We start from the raw sequence: 20,678 nt of genomic DNA, 5'->3' as shown, positions 1-20,678 counted from the left end.
TATTCTCTGTGCACATTTGTTTTAATGTTTTACTTTGGAAATCCCACTTCCTTTTGTCATCGCCAACAATTGATTTTAAAACAAAAACATTTTATCTGGCAATAATCTCCTTATCAGTTCTTCCAAAACCTCAGATTGAGATTAATTTTAAAAAAAAGTCAAGAAAACAAAAAAACTGAAATTTTCTGATGATGAAAGTCATATTTGTAGAATTTAAAAACGGAATTTTCCATTTATTTCAGGAAAATAAGTTAAATTAATCTCAGACTTCTGATGTGAAAATCTTAAATTTGTGGGGGGGAAAAGTCCAGTTTCCAATATTTGATTCAGTGTTTTCTGATATTATGAAGTCAAAAAAATCTCTGAACCTTGCAGATTTTCAGTCATATTTCTAACAAAAAAGGTCAATTTCTCTAAATCTTAAGTTGTAACTTTATGAAATGTGGTTTGATATTTCAACATTGATACCAGAACTTCCTATTTTTTTAGTTTTTTTTCACAATGTATGACTTTTCACCCTTTGAATTTTATTTTTCTTGAAAAATGATAATTCTTAAGAGCATTTTAAACACATCAAAATGTCAATTTTACTATTTTAATAAAGAAACATATGAGTGAATTTGTGAAAAACTTTTTTTCTACTCCTGTTATGAAACCAAAATGAAATGCGACTGCAGCTTTGCTGTAGTTTTAGTAATAAAATAAACAAACTGTCACTTTTAAAGTTTTATTTTCACACAGAACTAAAACATATTTGAACCGCAGCTGCAGCCACACTGTGCCGTCCTCTGGGCGTCAGACGGGACAAGAAAAACCCCAAACTAAAAGAACCATGTAAACAACTTTACACTTTTTAAATTTTAACATATTTTCTATTTAAAAAAAAACACTTTAAAAGAGGCGGACATTTAAATGTTCCTGCAGGGACAGCTTCTATAAAAATAAACCCAAATTAAATTTCTCATATAGTGAAGGTTATCTGAAACAAACACGCCAGATTTCTTATTCATCAACATTTTCTCAGGTAATAAAACATTAACTTTTTCACCTTTAACTTCTCCAAACAGTATTTGGTTGTTTTTTTTCTTTTTAACAGCATTTTGTAACAGAAGTCTTTCATTCGTCCCTCAGATCCTCGCAGAGCTGAAAATGACGGTTTGTCCCTTTAAAAGGTGAAACCAGCTGAAACCGTCAGCCTGTTGGGCACAGCAGCTTTAAAAACCAGCTGTTAGAGGAAGAGCTGCAAATGGACATTTGTTGGTTTTTATATGCACCAACACTCACATTATTGATATGAAAACAAAATAAATATTTAATCTCCCTTTCATCTAATTTACAAAATGATTCCATTTCATATCCAGTAAAATAAATCCATAAAACTTATATTATTTTCTTTAACATTTTATGCATAGAGCTTTAACGACCCGTTGGGCTGCACCTCAGGTTGGTTTAAAAGTCTTTAATGACGTTTTGGATCTTCCACCGCTGGCCGGTGCATTCCTGGATCACCAGAACCCTGTTTACCATTTCCAGGCATCGCTTCGTCTGACGGTTCTTCAGCTCTTTTCCCTGGAACACAATTTAAAAAAGGGTCAAAAACAAGAAAGCTTAAGAGTTTACAGTGAGCCTGAACTGGTTCTGAGGTCCAACCTGGGTGAAGTCCCAGTATATCCCCATTCCTTTCTGCATGGCCTCTTTGCAGTTGAACAGACCCGGCTTGGTTTTCTTCTCCCCTCTGTCAGTCAGACAGCGGTTGTCGTTGTACTTGTGGGACTTGATGCCGCCGATGTACATCTCACCAGTTCCCCGGTAATAGGCCATCTGGAATAGAGACGGGAGAAACGGAGAGATCAGAAACGAAGAACAGTTTCCTCCCACATTCCTGTTGTTTTTCCTCACACTTAAATGTTTCAGATTATCAAACTAATTTTATTAGACAAAAATGAGATGTGGTTTTAAAATAATGAAACTATTAAAGTGTAACTAACCCCGCTGTGAAACCATAAACTGATTTTCTTTTTTGGGTTGTTGTTCATGCTGCTAATTAAATGCGACTGAACGGTTTCCGTCCCAGAGCAACCAGCAGATACAGAAGAAGAACGTAGCCATCACCCTGCGGCGCTCTGTAAAGATGGCCGCCGCCATCTACGGATGAATTTTAAAGGTGTCATGCTTCTTGATCAGGTTAGGATCGGTCTATGGGTTAAAAACATTATTTAGCCCAAAGTCATTCTTGGACAATGAGATTTTACTTTGCTCAGTTCTGCCTATTTTGAGCTGTTTAAAGGCCTCTGTCACTTTAAATCCAAATAAGCTGCTGCTGGCCACGCCCCCCAATTCAACACATGTGAAAATGGCTGCAAACAGATGAGCAGTTTTACAACCGCACATTTTTGAAAAGCAGAAGTGACGTCTCCTGGACAGCCAACCAGAATGCAGCAAGTGGTTTCTGGATGGTGAGTCAACAACAGAACTCTTGTCTTTTCCAGCAGCCGTTGTACAGCGCATACGGCGGTAAAACCAGCTGAACAAACATGCTGGAACTTCGCTTGGGTTGCTAGGTAACGAGAGTAACTCCTGGGGTTGCTAGACAACGGGGACTGCCCTGCTGATTTGTGACGTTACGTTCCAGATGCTTTTGAAAGGACTCATTTTCCAGTCACAAAAAGAAACATTTCATTACAAAAAGTGGCTGGGTGTTTTTTAAGCACTTTGGTTGTTTTCAGGAGGAGCAGAAACTGAAATGGAAATAAAAACATCATAGGTGCCCTTTAAACTTCTGAATCTGAAGTTCTGCAGGCCTCACTGCACCAGTTAAGGTCAAAGGTCATGAAGTGACTGTGGGAAAACGGCCTCCGTAGGACCAGAACCACACCTGACCCAAAGGAACATAAAAACTTGCCTCACATTTACCAGAAACATCTTGAAGATCCTCAAAACTTTGACAGCATTTAATAAAAACCTGAAGTTTATTTTTACTCAGATTCTGTTTTTCTGGTGTTAAAATTTATTTGATGATCTGAAAAATTTAAATGCAACAAAAAGAAAATCTGTAAGGGAGTGAATACTTTCCACCGGTACCGACCGCTTCTCTTACCTGCGGTCCGTAGTAATGGCAGTCGTAAGAAATGGGCGTGTCGCCGGGGACCGGACCTTGGTCGATGCACAACTCAGAGTCCAGGTTCTTCAGCTGCCAACAGAGGAAGAGGAGGGTGAGGAAGACGCACGGCTCCATCCGGCCGGAGGAGAGCAGCAGCTGCTTACCGCGCCGTAAGCCAGCAGGTTGTCCCAGGGGTCCAGCTTGGGGTAAATGTTGTCCAGGTACCACTTGAACGGTTTGCAGTTCAGTCGTTCTCTCAGTTTCTTCCTCTCAGAAACATCTCCGATGTCGATACCGTGATTCTGCACAGACAACAAAACGGATCCGTCTGCCTGAAATCTTCACTCACTGCAATCTGACCCGTTTTAAAGTAAAAGAATCTGCAATCAGCACATCAGGGCTGCGACTATCGATTACTAATCAACTATTCTGATGATCAGTCGGATAAAAAAATTGCCACGTTCTGCATATTTTTCATTTATCCACTTAAATTTACTTCACACATTATTAGAAATACATTAACAGATGCAAACAAGCAAATAATTCAATTACTGTTTTTAAATTAAAAAAACATTTTGCATAAAATGCAACATTTCCAGAAAAAGATGAAAAAAATTTAGGATTTGTTTTTTTAATCTACAAAGAACTACAGAGGTCTGACTGCTTTGCTTATTCAGTTAAGATATTGTAGGTTTATTTATTTCACAATGTATCATTGTTTTTGCAACTATAATTAAAAATTTGCAACTTGACATTTTGTGCCAAAACATCTGGACCCCACAGTTCCAGTCCGTCATCAACGAGCCGAGCTGCTGAAGTTCTTCAAAGAATAAAAACGTGACCACTCTGTCTGCTTATTGTTTTACATGGTTTTTTCTTGTTTATCTAGATTTTAGATGGGATTTAATGAAGAAAAAAATTATGTAAAATTCCTTGCAAATATTTCTAAAATGGCCCCACAAAACGTGATTTTGGTTGGGAGAAAATTAAAAAACATAAAATCCGGGCGGGACTGACCAGAACACGCCGCTCACGGTGGCAGTTTGTTCTCTGGTTCTGATTCTTTCCCATCCACAGCGACTCTTCAGAGATACTTTAATACAACCTAGTTTTTTTTTTTATTGAATTAAAAACCGAACCTGATCCAGTCAGGTAATGAAGCCCGTCACAGTCATGGCGGTGCAGCTCCTAACAAAACGTTTCTGTGTAATGATTCTGGGACAAGCAGACGGTAGTTTTGCGCTCATGCGTTGCTTCCCGCCTGCGGCTCTCGTACCTCGAAGGGAATATTCCAGGCCAGGTTGATGTTGTGTTTGTATTCGTCCATCCAGATCTCGGCGACCCGCAGGGCGTTCCTCTTCATGGCGGGCGTCAGGTCCGGCATGTAGGGCTTGTGAAAACGCTCGATGTGAGCGATCTTTGAGCAGGGAACGACCTCGATGCTGCCGCCACATGTCCAAACCTAAAATCAACCAGAAGAAAAAAATCATTATAAAATCTTGCACCATTTCTCTCTTGAAGTCCATCCACAGACTTCACCGCTACTCTAACACTAAGCTCTTATTTTTGTTTACATAAAGATTTTACAAACAAAATATTTCTAATGCAAACAGTTTCAAATATTTTTCTTTCTATATTTTCCTTTATGACAATAATTAATTTGTTGTATTAGAGCAGAAAACCTGAACAAAAAAAAAAGTATGACAGAGAGCTTTTAAATGAATCATAGTGTGGTGGTTTGTTAGGTCTCCTAGACCACATTCCTCCTGCTCATCATGGAGTAAATCATCGTAATTTTTCAGTGACTGACATGAAAGCTGCAGACTTTACCATCACTACTTCAACAACCAGTTGAGCGTCGATGAGTGAATCTGGCATTGAAAACGTGATGTCACACATTTTACTGCTCGTTAAATCAGGAAGTTAAAGGAAAGGGAACATTTAAAAAAACAATTGAAGCTCTATAATTTATATTCTTTGGTATTTGGTCTCTGAGCTTTGCAGCATGTTTCATCACCACCAGCCCTGCAGACCTAGCGAAGAATCTGCATAAATGAAAGAAAACAGCAACAATAACCTGCAAATTGCCTCGTCAAATATCCTGACAACTCCTTGGGAGTTTTCCTCTGCAGGTTGTAAAAGAAAACTCAACCCGTTAATTCAAACACATAAAATGTGAACCAACAGTCTGTGTTTGAGTTGGTACTGATCTGTAAACGTCAAGCTGAGCTGCAAGCTGAGCTGAACGACGTTGTTGACCTCAAGACAACAAACTCTGAAGGTAAATGAACTGCTGCTGGTGCAGAAACAGAGTTTAAAACAAGCTAGTAAGTGCCAAACCTTAAAGTCATGCAGCTGTTCATACGAGTCTCCAGCTACGATAAACAGCTAACCAAGTCACAGTCCTCACCCCCAAGTAGTTCTTTTCATCTTAAAAAAGAACAAAGATCATCTGGCTCAAAGTGTGCAATATCCTCATTGAATATGGAAACTAAAATTCCTCCAAAAATACTCCGTTGCTTGGAGAAGCATTTGTCCACCATCTCAAACAGATTTTAATAAAAATGGGAATTAATTCTTTAATTTTAGAAGATTATTAAAGAGGCAGCATCATGCATTTCCCAGGCACATGGTGCTAATATAAGCGCGACCAGGGCTGTGTAATTTTATTGATTCTACGATATTAATTGGTTTTTCATACGTATCGATACATTAAATCCTACTTTGAATTAATGACAGATCACTCATGACATTTTTATCCAGTTGCACATGTACATTAAAAATGACAATAAAATAACCACTTACAATTAAATAATTAAATGAAATAAATTACATTAATATAAGTGAATAAGAAAAAAAATACACAAAGCAAATGTATAACAAAACAATTTATTACAGTATTATGCCATCAGTTAAATTAATTCAATCCAGGTGAATGGGACAGTCACAAAATGTCACCAAAATCACTCCATCCCTCGAAAATTTTTCAGAAAACTTTAAAAATGTATCAAATTGTATCATTTGCTGAATATTATGATATATATTGTGAGCAGAATATCGCGTATCGTATTGTATCGTGAGATGAGTATCATTACAGCTCAAAGCATGACTATGTTATGATGTAATTATGTTAACTTCAGTTGTTATCAAAATACTTTAAATATATCAATTACTAAAAAAAACCTGCTTTACTAATTTAATGTCTTGAAATTGGGTCTCTGTCTCTTTAAGAAGGTCCTGCTATTTCTGAAGCTCCGCCTCCAGGAATTCATCACAACATGGCTCCTCTATTAACCCTTTAATGTTTTTACCAGCATTGCTCTGACCAGCAGCTCCTATAAGGAGCTCAGCAGCTGTTTGCTAATTGCTGCTGGCTAGTCTGAAGGAGCTGAGTGGGGAGGAGCTGCTTCTCGAAGGCGGGGCTAGGTCCATCCAGACGTTTTACACAGCTGAATGGTTGCCATGGCGATTAAAGGATTTCTCAAACATTAAAGACCGAAGGCGACACCACAGGTTTGTTTTTGATGAGAGAAAAAACATTAAAACATGATGGAAAAATAAAAAAGTCAATTTTACATGATACTGTCCCTTAACTTTATTATATAGCTGGGTTATTTATTTTTATTTATTTGGAACATGAGAGATGAGTCCAATATTTAAGTTTTCTGAATCTCAACTGAAGCACTTTAATACATTTTATTATTTTGGTGAGTCATCTTTAATTTTTCCCCGTCTCTGATCAGTGGAAATGTTTGTTGAGTTTATAGAGTTCTTGTTTGGTTTGAGGGACGGGACGCGGCGCTTCAACAGTAGAACAGAAAGCAAACATCTGCTGATTATTATTAATATTATTGGATGTAAACAGGCGGAGGCTCTGCAGCCTGGTGACGCCTCGAGTCAAACTTTGTAGATTTACTCACACGAATTCCAAGCTCGACGTTTTCGCCACCATAAACTTTCATTCCTTCATCGAGGACTCCGATTTCTCCCAGAAACTTCCTGTCGGCCACCAGGATCCCCATGACCGATGGACTCCTGCAGTGAGAAGGCAGCAGAACCGCAGATCCATTTATACTTCTTCAGGGCTTCATGCTCAAGTCCTGCTGATTTACTGAAATCAGACTTTTCATGCCACTAATTAAAGGGGCTGCATGTGTTTTCCAGGCACATAAAGCCATTTTATAGCACAGTCAGGTCACTGCGCTGCTTCAGTAACATTTTAAAAAAGAAAATCCATTTTTCCACTGGTAGATTACGTCAGTTTTGGGGAAAATATCTTTTTATAAAATAATCTTCCAGTGAAACTAATACCTTTGTATAAAATCAATATTAAGGAATTATTTGTGTTTTTGCAGTGGAGCTGAAACTAGTTAACTAGTTTGATATTTTATATTTCCCCAACAGTGGCATCAACCAACAGCAGGAAGAGTTTGACTTATTATCTGTGTATCAACTACAAAAATAAGATAGAAACTGTTTTTCCATGTGTAATGGGCTCTTTGCACCTAAGGCGTTGACGTCACATCTCCAGGAGCCAATGCGGCTCACTTGTTTCCGCTTTGAGTTACCATGACTGGTAGAAAAGACTAAGTCGTATTTCAGATGTAAAAAAAGCAATACTATTAACATTGTTGTCTTCCTAATATAATGGGCTTTTAAGTTTTCATTAATTTCCAAGCGATCCATAAGAAGATGGTGGCTTGTAAATATTTGCCACTACCAGTTAAAGCTAACGCTTCACTTCACTCCGGATCAGCCTAAAACTACCGGGGATACGGATGGTAAATAAAGGAGCCTCTCTGAGTTATTTCCATGGAATCACTTCTATATTCAGCCTGAAAGAGTTTATGGGAACCAGAGAGCAGACCAGAGCCAGACAGCCGAGCAACTGATCCGCCTGTACATCCTGCTGTAAACACCGTCCTATCTGAGCTCTTCATAAGAAACATGCAAAGGTAATAAAACGAAATAACACGGAGACATGAAGCAACACGGTCGTATTTTTCTAAATGCAGCAACTTTGAACCTGAACAGCTGAACCAGATCTCTGACACCAGAGCTGCGCTACTGTCAAGCTATGAGGCTTGTTGAGCTTCGTCAGGCTTCGGCAGTAAAAAGTCCGAACCGTAACCTCCCCGTTAGTCTGTGACACTAACGACAATAAACACACATAATATACTTGAAAATAAGATAAATACATTGTCCTTTAGAATGTTTAGATACTTAAATAGCACATTTTACAAGAACAATGTCCGAGAATATTGCCTACTAGCATAAGCTAACGTTAATGTTAGCCACAAAGTTTAAGTAAAACTCACCTTCGTGTCAGTGAATGTATAACGAGGCGAACATCTTAAAACCTTTCTCCAGTTGACTTGTTGGGGCTTCGGATCGATGTACAAACCTTGGCCAAGCTCTGCAAGCACCTAATGTAAATGATATTTGTATTGGATCGGAAACAATCGAGCCGCTTTTCCCCGAACGCGGAAGCTGAGGTGCAAAGAGCCCATAAATTTGTATTATTCAATGTACCGAGTGTTGTTGGGGCCCCCTGGTGGTGTGGAGTCCCTAAGCAGCCGTTTCTCATTAACTTTGAGGTTATTAAGAAACATTAAATCAGGGTTGGGAATTGGTGCTTTGATTTGAACATTTACTATGTTTATGATTATAAATAGACTCTGAGTCGGCTGTTAAGAGGCCGGTCATGTCTGATGTTGAGGAGTTTGGATCCTGCTGGAAGCTCGGAGCAGAGCTGAAGGATGAACTTACTTTCCGGGTCGGGAGCTATCGTTGTGCTTGTAGTAATCGGGCGCGAAGCCTTCATACATGCACCACAGCGCCCAGTCGAACGCGTGTGCCGCAGGGAGGTACTGGATGACCTTCAGGTCGTCGAAGTTCACCCTGTCGAAGACGGGCGAAACCACCGTGGTCCGGTCGGCTTTGATCTGCGTCAGCAGCGGTTCGGCCCTGAGAGGCGGACGAAATAAGAAATAAAAGACATTTCTCCAGCAGATTCATCATAGTTCTGCTTTTAGAAACTGAACTGCAGCAGGTCTTGCTGCAGCAGGCAGGTCTTGCTGCAGCAGGCAGGTCTTGCTGCAGCCTACCTGATGTGCCTGAATGTGCCAATGCTTACAGAAATGGGTTGAGTTTGAAAAGCAGAAGTCGTGTCGGATGAAAAAAATGTTCCAGCTCAATAAAAGAATTGTTTTTGTGAGTTCAGACAATAACGTTATAAAAAAATATTTGCTTGCTCTTGGCCGCAAATATTTTTTTATATTTTATATTTCCACAGAGGTGGAAACAGTCGGTGGGAGCCGCGCCCGCATTACAAGCAGCAGAACAGCTGCAGAACGGATCAGAGAAGCTGATCGGTATGTGATCCACAGTATCAGTACAAGCAGGCGTGTTTACTTTACCCCACAGATGCTAAATGAAACCGAGGTTTGGACTCTTTCCAGCACAAATTCCTCTCATCAAGTTCATCCAGAAGGAAACCCACTGAACAGGTTCTGACGGATCAGTGGCAGGGGAGTCCAAGCTGTTCCTAATATGACTCCAAAAGTCATATTAGATATCAGAGGCCAAAACATTTACTTTGTTAAAGACTAAAAACAGTTGTATTGAAATAGTTTTACCTGCTTCATGCTAAAATAAACTTAGCATGAAATAGTTTACACAAATAAAATAATCACATTTTTGTAGGAAAGGAATGTGCACATCTTTCTAGATTTAACATTTCAGAAGAGCATCCTTATTTAACCAAAAAAGGCAGTTACTTCACTTATTTACTTTGGCCTCGATTGAAAACATTTAAAAAGATTTAATCTATTCTCTCAACAAAAACACAAGTTATTCTTTTTTTAATACTTGCTGCCAAGTTTTAATAATGTAATTAAAAGCAGATTTGGGTGCACCAAGGTCTGCTTCATGAAATTGTGACGCATTTGTGAGAATTTGTGGGTCAGAACCTCCTGCTCCACTGGGACCAATCTGTGTCATTCAGGGTCCATAAATGGCCCCGGGGCCACTCTTTGGACACCCTGGGATACAAAACATTGGTTACTTTTTTTTTTTTTTTACAAAATCTTTGATAATCAGATTTCACCTCCTCAGTTCCCGTTTTCACCTCTGTGTTACTTTTATGCAAATAAGTTGCAGCTGGCCACGCCCCCTCTGCTAAACATTTACATTTCATTCACATAAAAACGGCTGCAGTCAATTACAACCAGGCGACATGGCTTAAAAATAACTTATCATTTTCACACCAGATTGTTTTTCCAATTTTGATCTATGTTTTTCCTCATTTTCTTTTCTAAAATAGAAAAAAAAGTTATGTTTAAAAAGTGGCTTTCATCCTCCCTTCTGTGAATTGAACAGAGTATTACAGCTGCAATTTATTTTTATTGTTCAATTACAAGATTATAGTCCTAATGTTAGCAGAATGAACGCTGATGTTTAACATTAATGAGAAATATCCTGCTACTGAATTCAATGCTGATGTGTTTAAAAATGAAGTATTTATTTATCCATATGCTCAACATTCATTTCATGCTGATATTTTACATACAGTATCTCCCTTAAAATAACTTGTAATATCTCCTTTATTCAGGAAATGTTAAAACTTTTTTCTCATATGATTATACCAAAATTATAAAGTCAAAAATACCTGTGGGCCAAAAGATTAACACTTTTAAGAGCTAAAAAACTGCCAGTTTTTTTCCTTACTCACCAATAAGTGAGCAATATTCTATTTTAGTCCATTTTTAAGGAAATCAGTGTTCAGGCTAAACCTGAAAATAAGTTTTGCCTCATTAAAAGGAAAGCAACCAGTCTGCATATTTTTAGGGACTTAATTGGAAAAAATATGTTCAAAATATATTTTACAAGAAGAGGATTTGGGTCTCTCACTGGAAATACTTGCTTTATTTGGTTAAGCTTACTAAAATAATTAAATGCAGATTTTGGTTCATTACAGTCTGATTTAGAGTAAAAGTCACTGAAAGCTAAAAACTGGTTATTAAAAGAAGAACAGTTCCTACCCAACATGTCTTTCTAGGCTTCTGATTGGTTCATTCAGAACTACAGCCTGTCAGACTGCGCAGAGCAGCTGCAGAAAGTGGTTTCCTGTTGGGGTTCTGGTTCCTACCACAGCTCATGGACTTCGATGTGAGCGTCCAAGATGGCCACCACGTCGGCGGTGGCCGCCCTCCAGCCGGACGCTCTGGCGAACGCCAGGCCTTTCTGCTCCGTGTGCCTCACCCTGGTGATCCGCAGGCCCGGGTTCTCCTCCTCCAGTGACTTAACGTACGCATCAAGGTCGCCTTTCAGGTTTTCTGGAATGAAAGCAGAGCATTGTTGAGAATCAGGGTGGACAGAAAAGAGCTTTGAAATGAAGGAACTGGAATGCAAACCAGATTCAAAGCAAGTGACACAAATGATGCTTGGACGTGAACAAACAGAGACATAAATCAACCTCTTGTTTGTTAATACTTTTCATAACTCTATAGTCAGGACAGGCAAGCAAACCCAGTGGTTCCTCCTCACATATCCGTTTCTAGTCTCTCCAGAGTTTACTGACATGCAACAAGCATTCATTTCTCATTTCAACATGCACCAACTAACAGGCTGCATTTCATACAACTCAGTAGAAAGGAGTTATTTTAGTTTTACAACTGTGAAAGTTGAGCAGGATATTTTATTTTTAAAGGAGCCGTATTGTGTAAAATCAACTTTTTTGATTTCCCCATCATGTTTTAATGTTTTTCTCTCATTGAAACAAACCTGGAGCCGTGCTTTCATTCTTTTCTACACCTGAGTGAATTTGGCTTCCCCACCGTTTTTGCTGCACTAATCAGCTCAAACGTAACAAACATTTGACACCAATTTTGTCTGATTTGAAGAAGGTGGGGACCAACTCAGGTCTTTTACATGTTTGAGAAATTCTTTAATCTCCATGGCAACTATTCAGCTGCAAAACACCTGGGTGGACCTAGCCCCGCCTTTGAGGCGCAGCTCCTCCCCAACTCAGCTCCTTCAGACTAGCCAGCAGCAATTAGCAAACACCTGGTGGAACTGCAGAGCTCCTTATAGGAGCTGCTGCTCAGAGCAACTCTGGCACAAACGTTAAAGGGTTAAAGAGGAGCCATGTTGGGATGACTTCCTGGAGGCGGAGCTTCAGAAAGAGCAGGAGGTTTTAAAGAGACACCGGTCCAATTTCAAGACATGAAATTATGAAGTCAAACTTCTTTTATGTCACATTTGATATATAGAACTGAAGGTAACAATTCGATGGTTCTATAAAATGTCACTATGTGTCTGGAAAACACGTAATATTTCTCCTTTTATACAAATATCAATCAAATCAGGAACCTGGAACCAAACCCAGCCTGGAACCAAACCAAACCCAGCCTGGAACCAAACCCAGCCTGGAACCAAACCAAACCCAGCCTGGAACCAAGCCCAGCCTGGAACCAAGCCCAGCCTGGAACCAAGCCCAGCCTGGAACCAAACCCAGCCTGGAACCAAACCCAGCCTGGAACCAAACCCAGCCTGGAACCAAGCCCAACCTGGAACCAAGCCCAACCTGGAACCAAGCCCAACCTGGAACCAAGCCCAACCTGGAACCAAGCCCAACCTGGAACCAAGCCCAACCTGGAACCAAGCCCAGCCTGGAACCAAACCCAGCCTGGAGCAAAGCCCCAGCCTGGAACCAAACCAAACCTGGAACCAAACCCAGCCTGGAACCAAACCCAGCCTGGAACCAAACCCAGCCTGGAACCAAACCCAGCCTGGAACCAAACCCAGCCTGGAACCAAGCCCAACCTTGAACCAAGCCCAACCTGGAACCAAGCCCATCCTGGAACCAAACCCAGCCTGGAGCAAAGCCCCAGCCTGGAACCAAACCAAACCTGGAACCAAACCAAACCTGGAACCAAACCCAGCCTGGAACCAAACCAAACCCAGCCTGGAACCAAACCCCAGCCTGGAACCAAACCCCAGCCTGGAACCAAACCAAACCCAGCCTGGAACCAAACCAAACCCAGCCTGGAACCAAACCAAACCCAGCCTGGAACCAAACCAAACCCAGCCTGGAACCAAACCCAGCCTGGAACCAAACCCAGCCTGGAACCAAACCCAGCCTGGAACCAAACCCAGCCTGGAACCAAACCCAGCCTGGAACCAAACCCCAGCCTGGAACCAAACCCCAGCCTGGAACCAAACCCCAGCCTGGAACCAAACCCAGCCAGGAACCAAACCCAGCCTGGAACCAAACCCAGCCTGGAACCAAACCCCAGCCTGGAACCAAACCCAGCCTGGAACCAAACCCAGCCTGGAACCAAACCAAGCCTGGAACCAAACCCAGCCTGGAACCAAACCCCAGCCTGGAACCAAACCCCAGCCTGGAACCAAACCCCAGCCTGGAACCAAACCAAGCCTGGAACCAAACCCAGCCTGGAACCAAACCCCAGCCTGGAACCAAACCCAGCCTGGAACCAAACCCCAGCCTGGAACCAAACCCCAGCCTGGAACCAAACCCAGCCAGGAACCAAACCCAGCCTGGAACCAAACCCAGCCTGGAACCAAACCCCAGCCTGGAACCAAACCCAGCCTGGAACCAAACCCAGCCTGGAACCAAACCAAGCCTGGAACCAAACCCAGCCTGGAACCAAACCCCAGCCTGGAACCAAACCCCAGCCTGGAACCAAACCCAGCCAGGAACCAAACCCAGCCTGGAACCAAACCCAGCCTGGAACCAAACCCCAGCCTGGAACCAAACCCAGCCTGGAACCAAACCCAGCCTGGAACCAAACCAAACCCAGCCAGGAACCAAACCCAGCCTGGAACCAAACCCCAGCCTGGAACCAAACCCAGCCTGGAACCAAACCAAGCCTGGAACCAAACCAAGCCTGGAACCAAACCCAGCCTGGAACCAAACCCAGCCAGGAACCAAACCCAGCCTGGAACCAAACCCCAGCCTGGAACCAAACCCAGCCTGGAACCAAACCCAGCCAGGAACCAAACCCAGCCTGGAACCAAACCCCAGCCTGGAACCAAACCCAGCCTGGAACCAAACCCCAGCCTGGAACCAAACCCAGCCTGGAACCAAACCCAGCCTGGAACCAAATCCCAGCCTGGAACCAAACCCAGCCTGGAACCAAACCCCAGCCTGGAACCAAACCCCAGCCTGGAACCAAACCCAGCCTGGAACCAAACCAACCCACCGTTGGAGCTGTTGTCGTCCACCATGATGATCTCCTTCAGCAGGTGTTTGGGCGTGCGGTCGATGATGCTGCGTAGCGCCCTCTTCAGGATGGACAAGGCCTCGTTCAGGTAGATCAGCACCACTCCCACCGTCGGCAGGTCCTTCTCATACGTCCTCTTCAAACACCTGTTCAGGTGGAGAATCGTTTTTAACAATCTGTTTCATGAAAGTTTGTTTTGATAAACTTGTAAAGTGAAATGTGAGCAAACTGGGTGAAGGGTTAAAGGTCAAATAATGGCTTTAACCATGATAAATTGGAAAAAACAGAGTATTAGGGCTAGAGAAGAAAGTTATGATACTTGCCCAAAAAAGATGCAAAATTACCACAAGAAAGTCGTAAAATTACAAGGAAAAAATTATAGAAAACTATAAAGATTTGATGTCTTTCTTGGAAATACTCAGTCATTTACAAATCCAGTTGCTGATAATAATTTGATGTTGATGTGTTTAAAAAATATATACATATTTTTAATTAATTATTTCCTTCTTTCTAAAAATGATACCAAAGTAAAACTTGACATTCCTTATTTTATTCATTAGAAATTAAATTTTTATGAAACTTGCTCTTGTTTTTAGCAAAGTTTCATAAAGCCTCTTAGCGCGTTCATTTAATTAGTTTAAATAATTGAGTCGGATTTATTTGTCATTTGTATCGTTACTGCATTGTACATTTTATGTTATGAATACATATCTCTCTGATAAATGGAAATATAAAATTACTACTTCATTCTCCTATTATTACAGTTTTGTTCTCATTTTTTTCACTATTTTTGTATCGTTTTCAGAAAATGATGATTCTCGTATTTCACTATTGTGGTACAGCTTTATTCTCGCATTATGACTATTCTCGTATTTCAACTGTTGCACAACTGTATTCTTATATTATTTTCACTGTATTCTCATTATTTTCACTGTATTATATTATTTTCACTGTATCCTTGTATTATTATGACTTTACTCTCAAAATGAAAGAAAACATGAGGACCAGTTGTCAGTTTTACCCTTTTTCTCTGGTATCGGGCAGCGGTCTGTCCAGAGGAAGGCGATCGCTCAGGAAAACGTTGTATCCATACTTCTCAAAAAGTGCCTGGGCTTCTTTTTGCTCGTCCTCGGACAGATTCTCCCCCCAGTCCTTGAAGAGGGGCGAGCTGGGAAACAGTTTGTTGGACTTTTCCTGCGGGGCGGCAGCGTCTTCGTGCTGCTGCAGCTGCTCCTTCTGCTCCTTCTGGCCCGCCCCGATCTGCAGGGCCTGCTGCAGGACGCCTGCAACCTTCCTCTGAGAGTCTCGGTCCTCCTCCAGGATCTTCTGCATCACATCCTGTCTGCGCTCAAATCCTCTCAGGATCTTGGCTGGAAAAAGAGGAGAAATCCACAAGGTAAAAACACACATCTTTCAACATGTACCTCATCTCATCTGTTTAAATTAAAGTTATGAAGAAATTTTTGTAACATAAGGGAAAAAAATAAGAAATGATGCGAAATAAGACAGAACACAATTCTATTTCAAATTCTTCCTCTTCTGTTTTATGTAAAATATACTCATTTAAATTCATAACAAATGAGGCCAAGCAGGAAATGATTTCCAGCCTTCCAGAACAATATATTCATTTAAAATTGCACAATAACTCTCTTCATATGGAGACAAACATTTAACAGTGGTGTTTTATTCTTCCTCAAAGTTTCATTGACAGAAGCTCATAAAGTCAATCTATAAAATTTTACATGTACAGCACTTTACAACAGTACTGAAGCGACATTATTGCAGTGATAAAAAATAGACTAATAAAAAAATACATTAATTAGCTGCTCTAAACAAATGCATTTTTAGCTTTTTGAAACAAAAATCAACCATTAACCTGTTAGCGGTCTGCAAATCAAAAGGTAATGAATTCCACAGCTTGGGGACGTCCAGACTGGGCTTAAAAGTTTAAAATCTACTTTTAAACATACTGGGAACCAGTGGAGTGAATAAAATACAGGAGTGGTAAGAATCCAGGTTTATAGCAACACAAAGGTAATTACAATATTCCTTATGATGGAAGGACATAAAGACTTTAAGGTCCTTTTTGACTTTACTTGAAGTTCAGCCAAAACTTAGAGCTGGAAAAAGTCGGCTCTTACAGCAACAAACCTTTTTCCCAAATTCATCGCCATAAACTGCAAGGAGCCAAAGTAACAAAAACAGGGAATATTTTATCCCCAAACAAAATACTTTGTTTTAATTCACTCAGGTGGAACAAATATTGTGAAAGTCGCTCCCTGATGTACGTACGGAGTCCAATGTATATTATGGATACAAGTTACTGATTAACAGTCATGGCATAGTTACTTTGAAAAAGTAACTTTAATCGGATTACTGATTATTCCTTGAAAAAGTAACTTAGTTACTGACTACTTGATTTGGAAAGTAACTAAGTTACTTTAAAAGTAACTTTTTTAGTTACTTTCAGCAGCTGCTAACAACAACAATCCACCACCTGAGAAAATTACATTGAGCTTTGCCAAAACTTAATTGTAAGTTATTTTATGATGGTAACATCAACAATGTGTCCCATAAGGTTGAACTGAAGGGGAGATTGTTAAATGGTTACAACAGTACAAAACCCCCCCAAACTTTAGTAATTTGTGCATGTTTTTGTGTTCCACTATAGTTTATAGTGGAAAACTATAACTAGGATTTAGCTGCAGCTAATACTGACGGAATGAACAGAAAATTTTAGTTCCTCATTATTAAACTTGGACTAATTTATAAAATATAGCAAAAAGGGAACCTCGTAGGTTAGGGTTAGCATCGCACACCGGCGACAGGGACATACATGTCTATGGATGCGCTCTCCGCCATCTTTGTTTCTCCAGCGGCGCCTCCTGCTGGATGGCGGGAAAACTACAACGCTAAAAAAAAAAAACGGTCTGTGAAGCGGACCTTTTCTGTTAAATAACAATTAATTGTAAGTCGATTAACAATGGACAATTAAACCTGTAGGTCATTTGCATAGAAATTAAACGGTTGAGTTTGGCTATGGCTGAACTCGGTGGCAATTTCTCTATTGCTAAAGAAAATGTTTTAGGACAGAGTCTGTGTTTAAATTACAACAGATAATATCTGAATACACAGATTATATACATCTGTATATATAATACATATATACATGCTGTTCTGTTTTTTCATTAAATATAAATGAAGTCAGTAATTTCACTTCCTGGATGTTTTATGATTTTCTTAAGTATACAGTTAAAAATGCTGGGTTATTTTCATAACCCAATTTCTGGGTTGAAGCTGTTGGGTCATAGGTTGGTTAGTTTGACCAAATATTGGGTCAAAATTCATAACTCAAGAGTTGGGTCAGAAATTTACCGGAAGTCTACAGCTTGAACACTTCCGTTGAGTCAGGGGTTGGGTAGATTTACCCAGATTTAGATTTACGGTTGGGTTAAAGAGGAAACTTGGAAGAAGCCCCGCCCCTCTGCACAATCCTCCATTTTCAACAAGACTGGACGTTGCTTAACGGGCAATTCGAACAACCGTATCAGCTGATAAACAGCTGATATGGTTTATCAGCTGTAAAGGGCTGATAAACTTTACAGCCCTTTTTCTGAATTGTCAGAAAAAGGGCTGTAAAGTTTATCACTGTTAAGTTGGAGACAAGGACAGAGTCCTGTGGAGTTGTAAAAGGACAGGATAACGGTAGGTGGAGTGAGGATGATGAGGAGGAAGGTTGGCATCTGGTCTTCCTTTAAGATATTAACCTCTTAAGATCAACTGAAAACAGGTCAATTATTCAATTCACTTTGTTATGTAATTGATTCATGTCTATATAAATATTCTTTTTGGTTCCACAATATTTGATAGATTTTTCCAAGCTGCTTATGTAACAGAGAAAAGTGTGTATGTGAATTTTACCAATAATAATAACATGCATCTGTAATGAGATTTTTAATCGATGCATATGTTTAGAACCACCTAGTGGTGTGATGAGAAACTGCATGCAACGGGTCCTTCAGGCGCTCTCACGGCTTCCCCACCAGAATCCTGAGAAACGCTGGTGGAGTGAACCCACCAGCATATGGGGCCACTGCATGCAGCTGGAAGTCACATTGCGAAGAGCGATTTATTCTGTGTCTTATCCTCCTGACTACCAGTAGTTCATTTTTGTCCTCTGTAGAGGACATTTCTAAACTTGAATATCTCCCACCCCTGCATTCTACTGAATTAATTCCTTTTGGTATCTGGAGAGGACATTTAGGGCTTTTCAATGATACCACATATGAAGAGGTGGGACTTTTATACGTACCTTTTTCTAATTCATAAAAATGGCGTTCATCAATAATAACACATTTTATGGGAAGAGACAGTAAGTGCATAAAACCTTTTATTACCTTACAAAGACTGTGGGATTTAAAAAAAATGGTGATTGGACAATATTTTTTTTCCTGGTAGTCAGGAGGTTAAAGTGAAGAGGGTGACAACCAACCAAGCGTGGAAGGATAAGGTGCCGTGACGAGCGAGGAAGGTTACACTTTGGTAAAGTTCTGTGGACTGATTGTTTTTATTTTTCCATTAAATACAAAGAAAGTCGTTTTTATTGTAGATTTTTTTTTCCCCTGTAAATTGTGATTCCACTTTTGACCAAAGTCCCGGGTTGAATTTCAACGCCAGTCCGGAGGTAAAATAATATATTTTTGACTTTTATAAGAGCAGACTCAGCACTGGGTCGAAGTATAAAACTGGACTGAAATCAATCTAAAACAAAGTCGTTTTCTAAAAACTATTTTAGCGTAGTAAAACAAACATTTTCTAAAATTTTACACACTCAAAAAACACAAACAAGTTAGATGAAACAAAAAACCAGGAAGGTATGCTACCTTAATGCTTCTTCGGACTAAATAGGAACATTTTTAAATTAATAAAAGGTTTTTTAAAATAAAAGCATTGCGTGAGTGCTCTCTTACTTTTATGACTTCTGTGTATTCAAGAGAACAGAGGAAATGCCACAAATTAATAAACATTTTTATTTTGCCGACTTCACTTTACAAGATCAAGTTTTACAAAGTATTACTTTGTAATAGGAAATAAGCAAAACAATAAGCCAAAACACAAATCTATTAATGATTTTAGTCTTTGACTTTTCTTTGCAATATATTTCACTAAGCTGTTCTTAAAGTACATAAAATAAAGTTTCTAAAAGTAAACTTCAGTACAGGGCCTTATGTTTAGCATCAAATATTTAGATTTCACAACACAAAACATTTAATTTTACTATGTTTAGTTTCTAGTTCAAATATTACTTGAAATAAAATAAAACAACGAATAACTTTGCAGCAAGATCGGAGCTCATTTAAGTAAATTATTTCTATTAAAGATGCCATACTTCTCTGGATACTTCTGATTTATTTATCATTTTTATTTAAAGGTTTAGAAAAAGTTGTGTCTTTTTTTAGGACACATGCCTGTTGATTTCAGTCCAGCTTTAGAAATTAGATCAAAAATACCCAAGTTGTGCTTTTAAGTAATTTTTGCTAAGAGACGGGACGTTTATGAAAACCTGGAAATCCTCTTTAAGCACCTTAGCAGGTGAAAAGTCCAGTCATCAGTTGGGACTGAATGCTGTGCGCAGCCTCAGTGAGGAGAAACCCGGCGGATGGACAGAAACTCACTGAGGTTGTTGAGGCTTCGCTCCAGGTCGGAGAAGCTCCTGACGGTCCGGTCCGGGTCCGGGTCCAGCTGCCTCCCGGTCCTCTCCCTGGCCTCCTGCCCGGTCCGCAGGAACATCCCCAGATAAAGCAGGAGCCCCACGCACCCCGCGATCAGCACCGGCCGCTTGAAGGACACCGCTCTCATGATGGAACCGAACCGAACCGAGACTGGAAGCAGCCAGCCTGCAGCACCGACTAAAACCTACGATCTTCCTGCACCGACAGGTTCTGCAGGTACCCGCTGCTGCTTTGGACTGGGAGTGATGCGCTGCGGCGCGCAGGTGTGTCTAATCAACAGTGACGTCAGCTCAAATGGGGCGTGGCCTAGAGGTTATAATTAAACGTCTCGGCCACCGTCAGGAGCCTGCTGGTCAACTCAGTTCTCCGGTTCCAACAATCAGGATGACGCAGAAACCAACAGGGTGCGACGGGTTCGTCCCACAAGTATTCTGAACATTCAGGCAGGTCACTCAGGTTTATGTCTTTAACTCATAAAAATCTAAAAATGATGACGTATCCCTTTACACTCAAAAAACTACTTGTTCAATTTACTTAATACAGTAAGTGTCAACAATTCCCACAAAACTTGGATATGTTCAGTATAAATAAATATAAAAG

At 40.3% G+C, this 20,678-nt stretch overlaps 1 protein-coding gene across 1 annotated transcript; it reads right to left on the bottom strand.

Moving 5' to 3' along the window:
- Positions 1–713: 713 nt before the first annotated feature.
- On the bottom strand, positions 714–20,335 carry LOC106926154 (putative polypeptide N-acetylgalactosaminyltransferase 8). Its single transcript, XM_015000868.2, has 11 exons — positions 20,022–20,335; positions 15,368–15,716; positions 14,326–14,492; positions 11,250–11,436; positions 8,870–9,067; positions 7,021–7,135; positions 4,377–4,562; positions 3,265–3,402; positions 3,098–3,190; positions 1,651–1,821; positions 714–1,569 (listed from the first exon to the last, which is right to left on the bottom strand). Exons 1-11 carry the CDS (start codon positions 20,203–20,205, stop codon positions 1,450–1,452), a joined length of 1,908 nt encoding a protein of 635 aa, XP_014856354.1. The 5' UTR covers positions 20,206–20,335; the 3' UTR covers positions 714–1,449.
- Between the last annotated feature and the right edge of the window lie 343 nt (positions 20,336–20,678).

This window comes from Poecilia mexicana, unplaced genomic scaffold (genome assembly GCF_051168715.1).
Source record: "Poecilia mexicana isolate PSO_F unplaced genomic scaffold, ASM5116871v1 scaffold_6, whole genome shotgun sequence".
Lineage (NCBI taxonomy): Eukaryota > Metazoa > Chordata > Actinopteri > Cyprinodontiformes > Poeciliidae > Poecilia > Poecilia mexicana.
The sequence above is the reverse complement of the archived record's forward strand: the minus strand, read 5'-3'. Positions and strand labels throughout refer to the sequence as shown.

Coding starts and splice junctions, on each gene's coding strand:
- LOC106926154 (XM_015000868.2), bottom strand. CDS start 20,205: ATGAGAGCGGTGTCCTTCAAGCGGCCGGTGCTGATCGCGGGGTGCGTG. Junction 15,717..20,021: donor GCGAAGCCTCAACAACCTCA/GTGAGTTTCTGT, acceptor CTCTTTTTCCAG/CCAAGATCCTGAGAGGATTT. Junction 3,191..3,264: donor ACCTGCTGGCTTACGGCGCG/GTAAGCAGCTGC, acceptor CTCTGTTGGCAG/CTGAAGAACCTGGACTCTGA.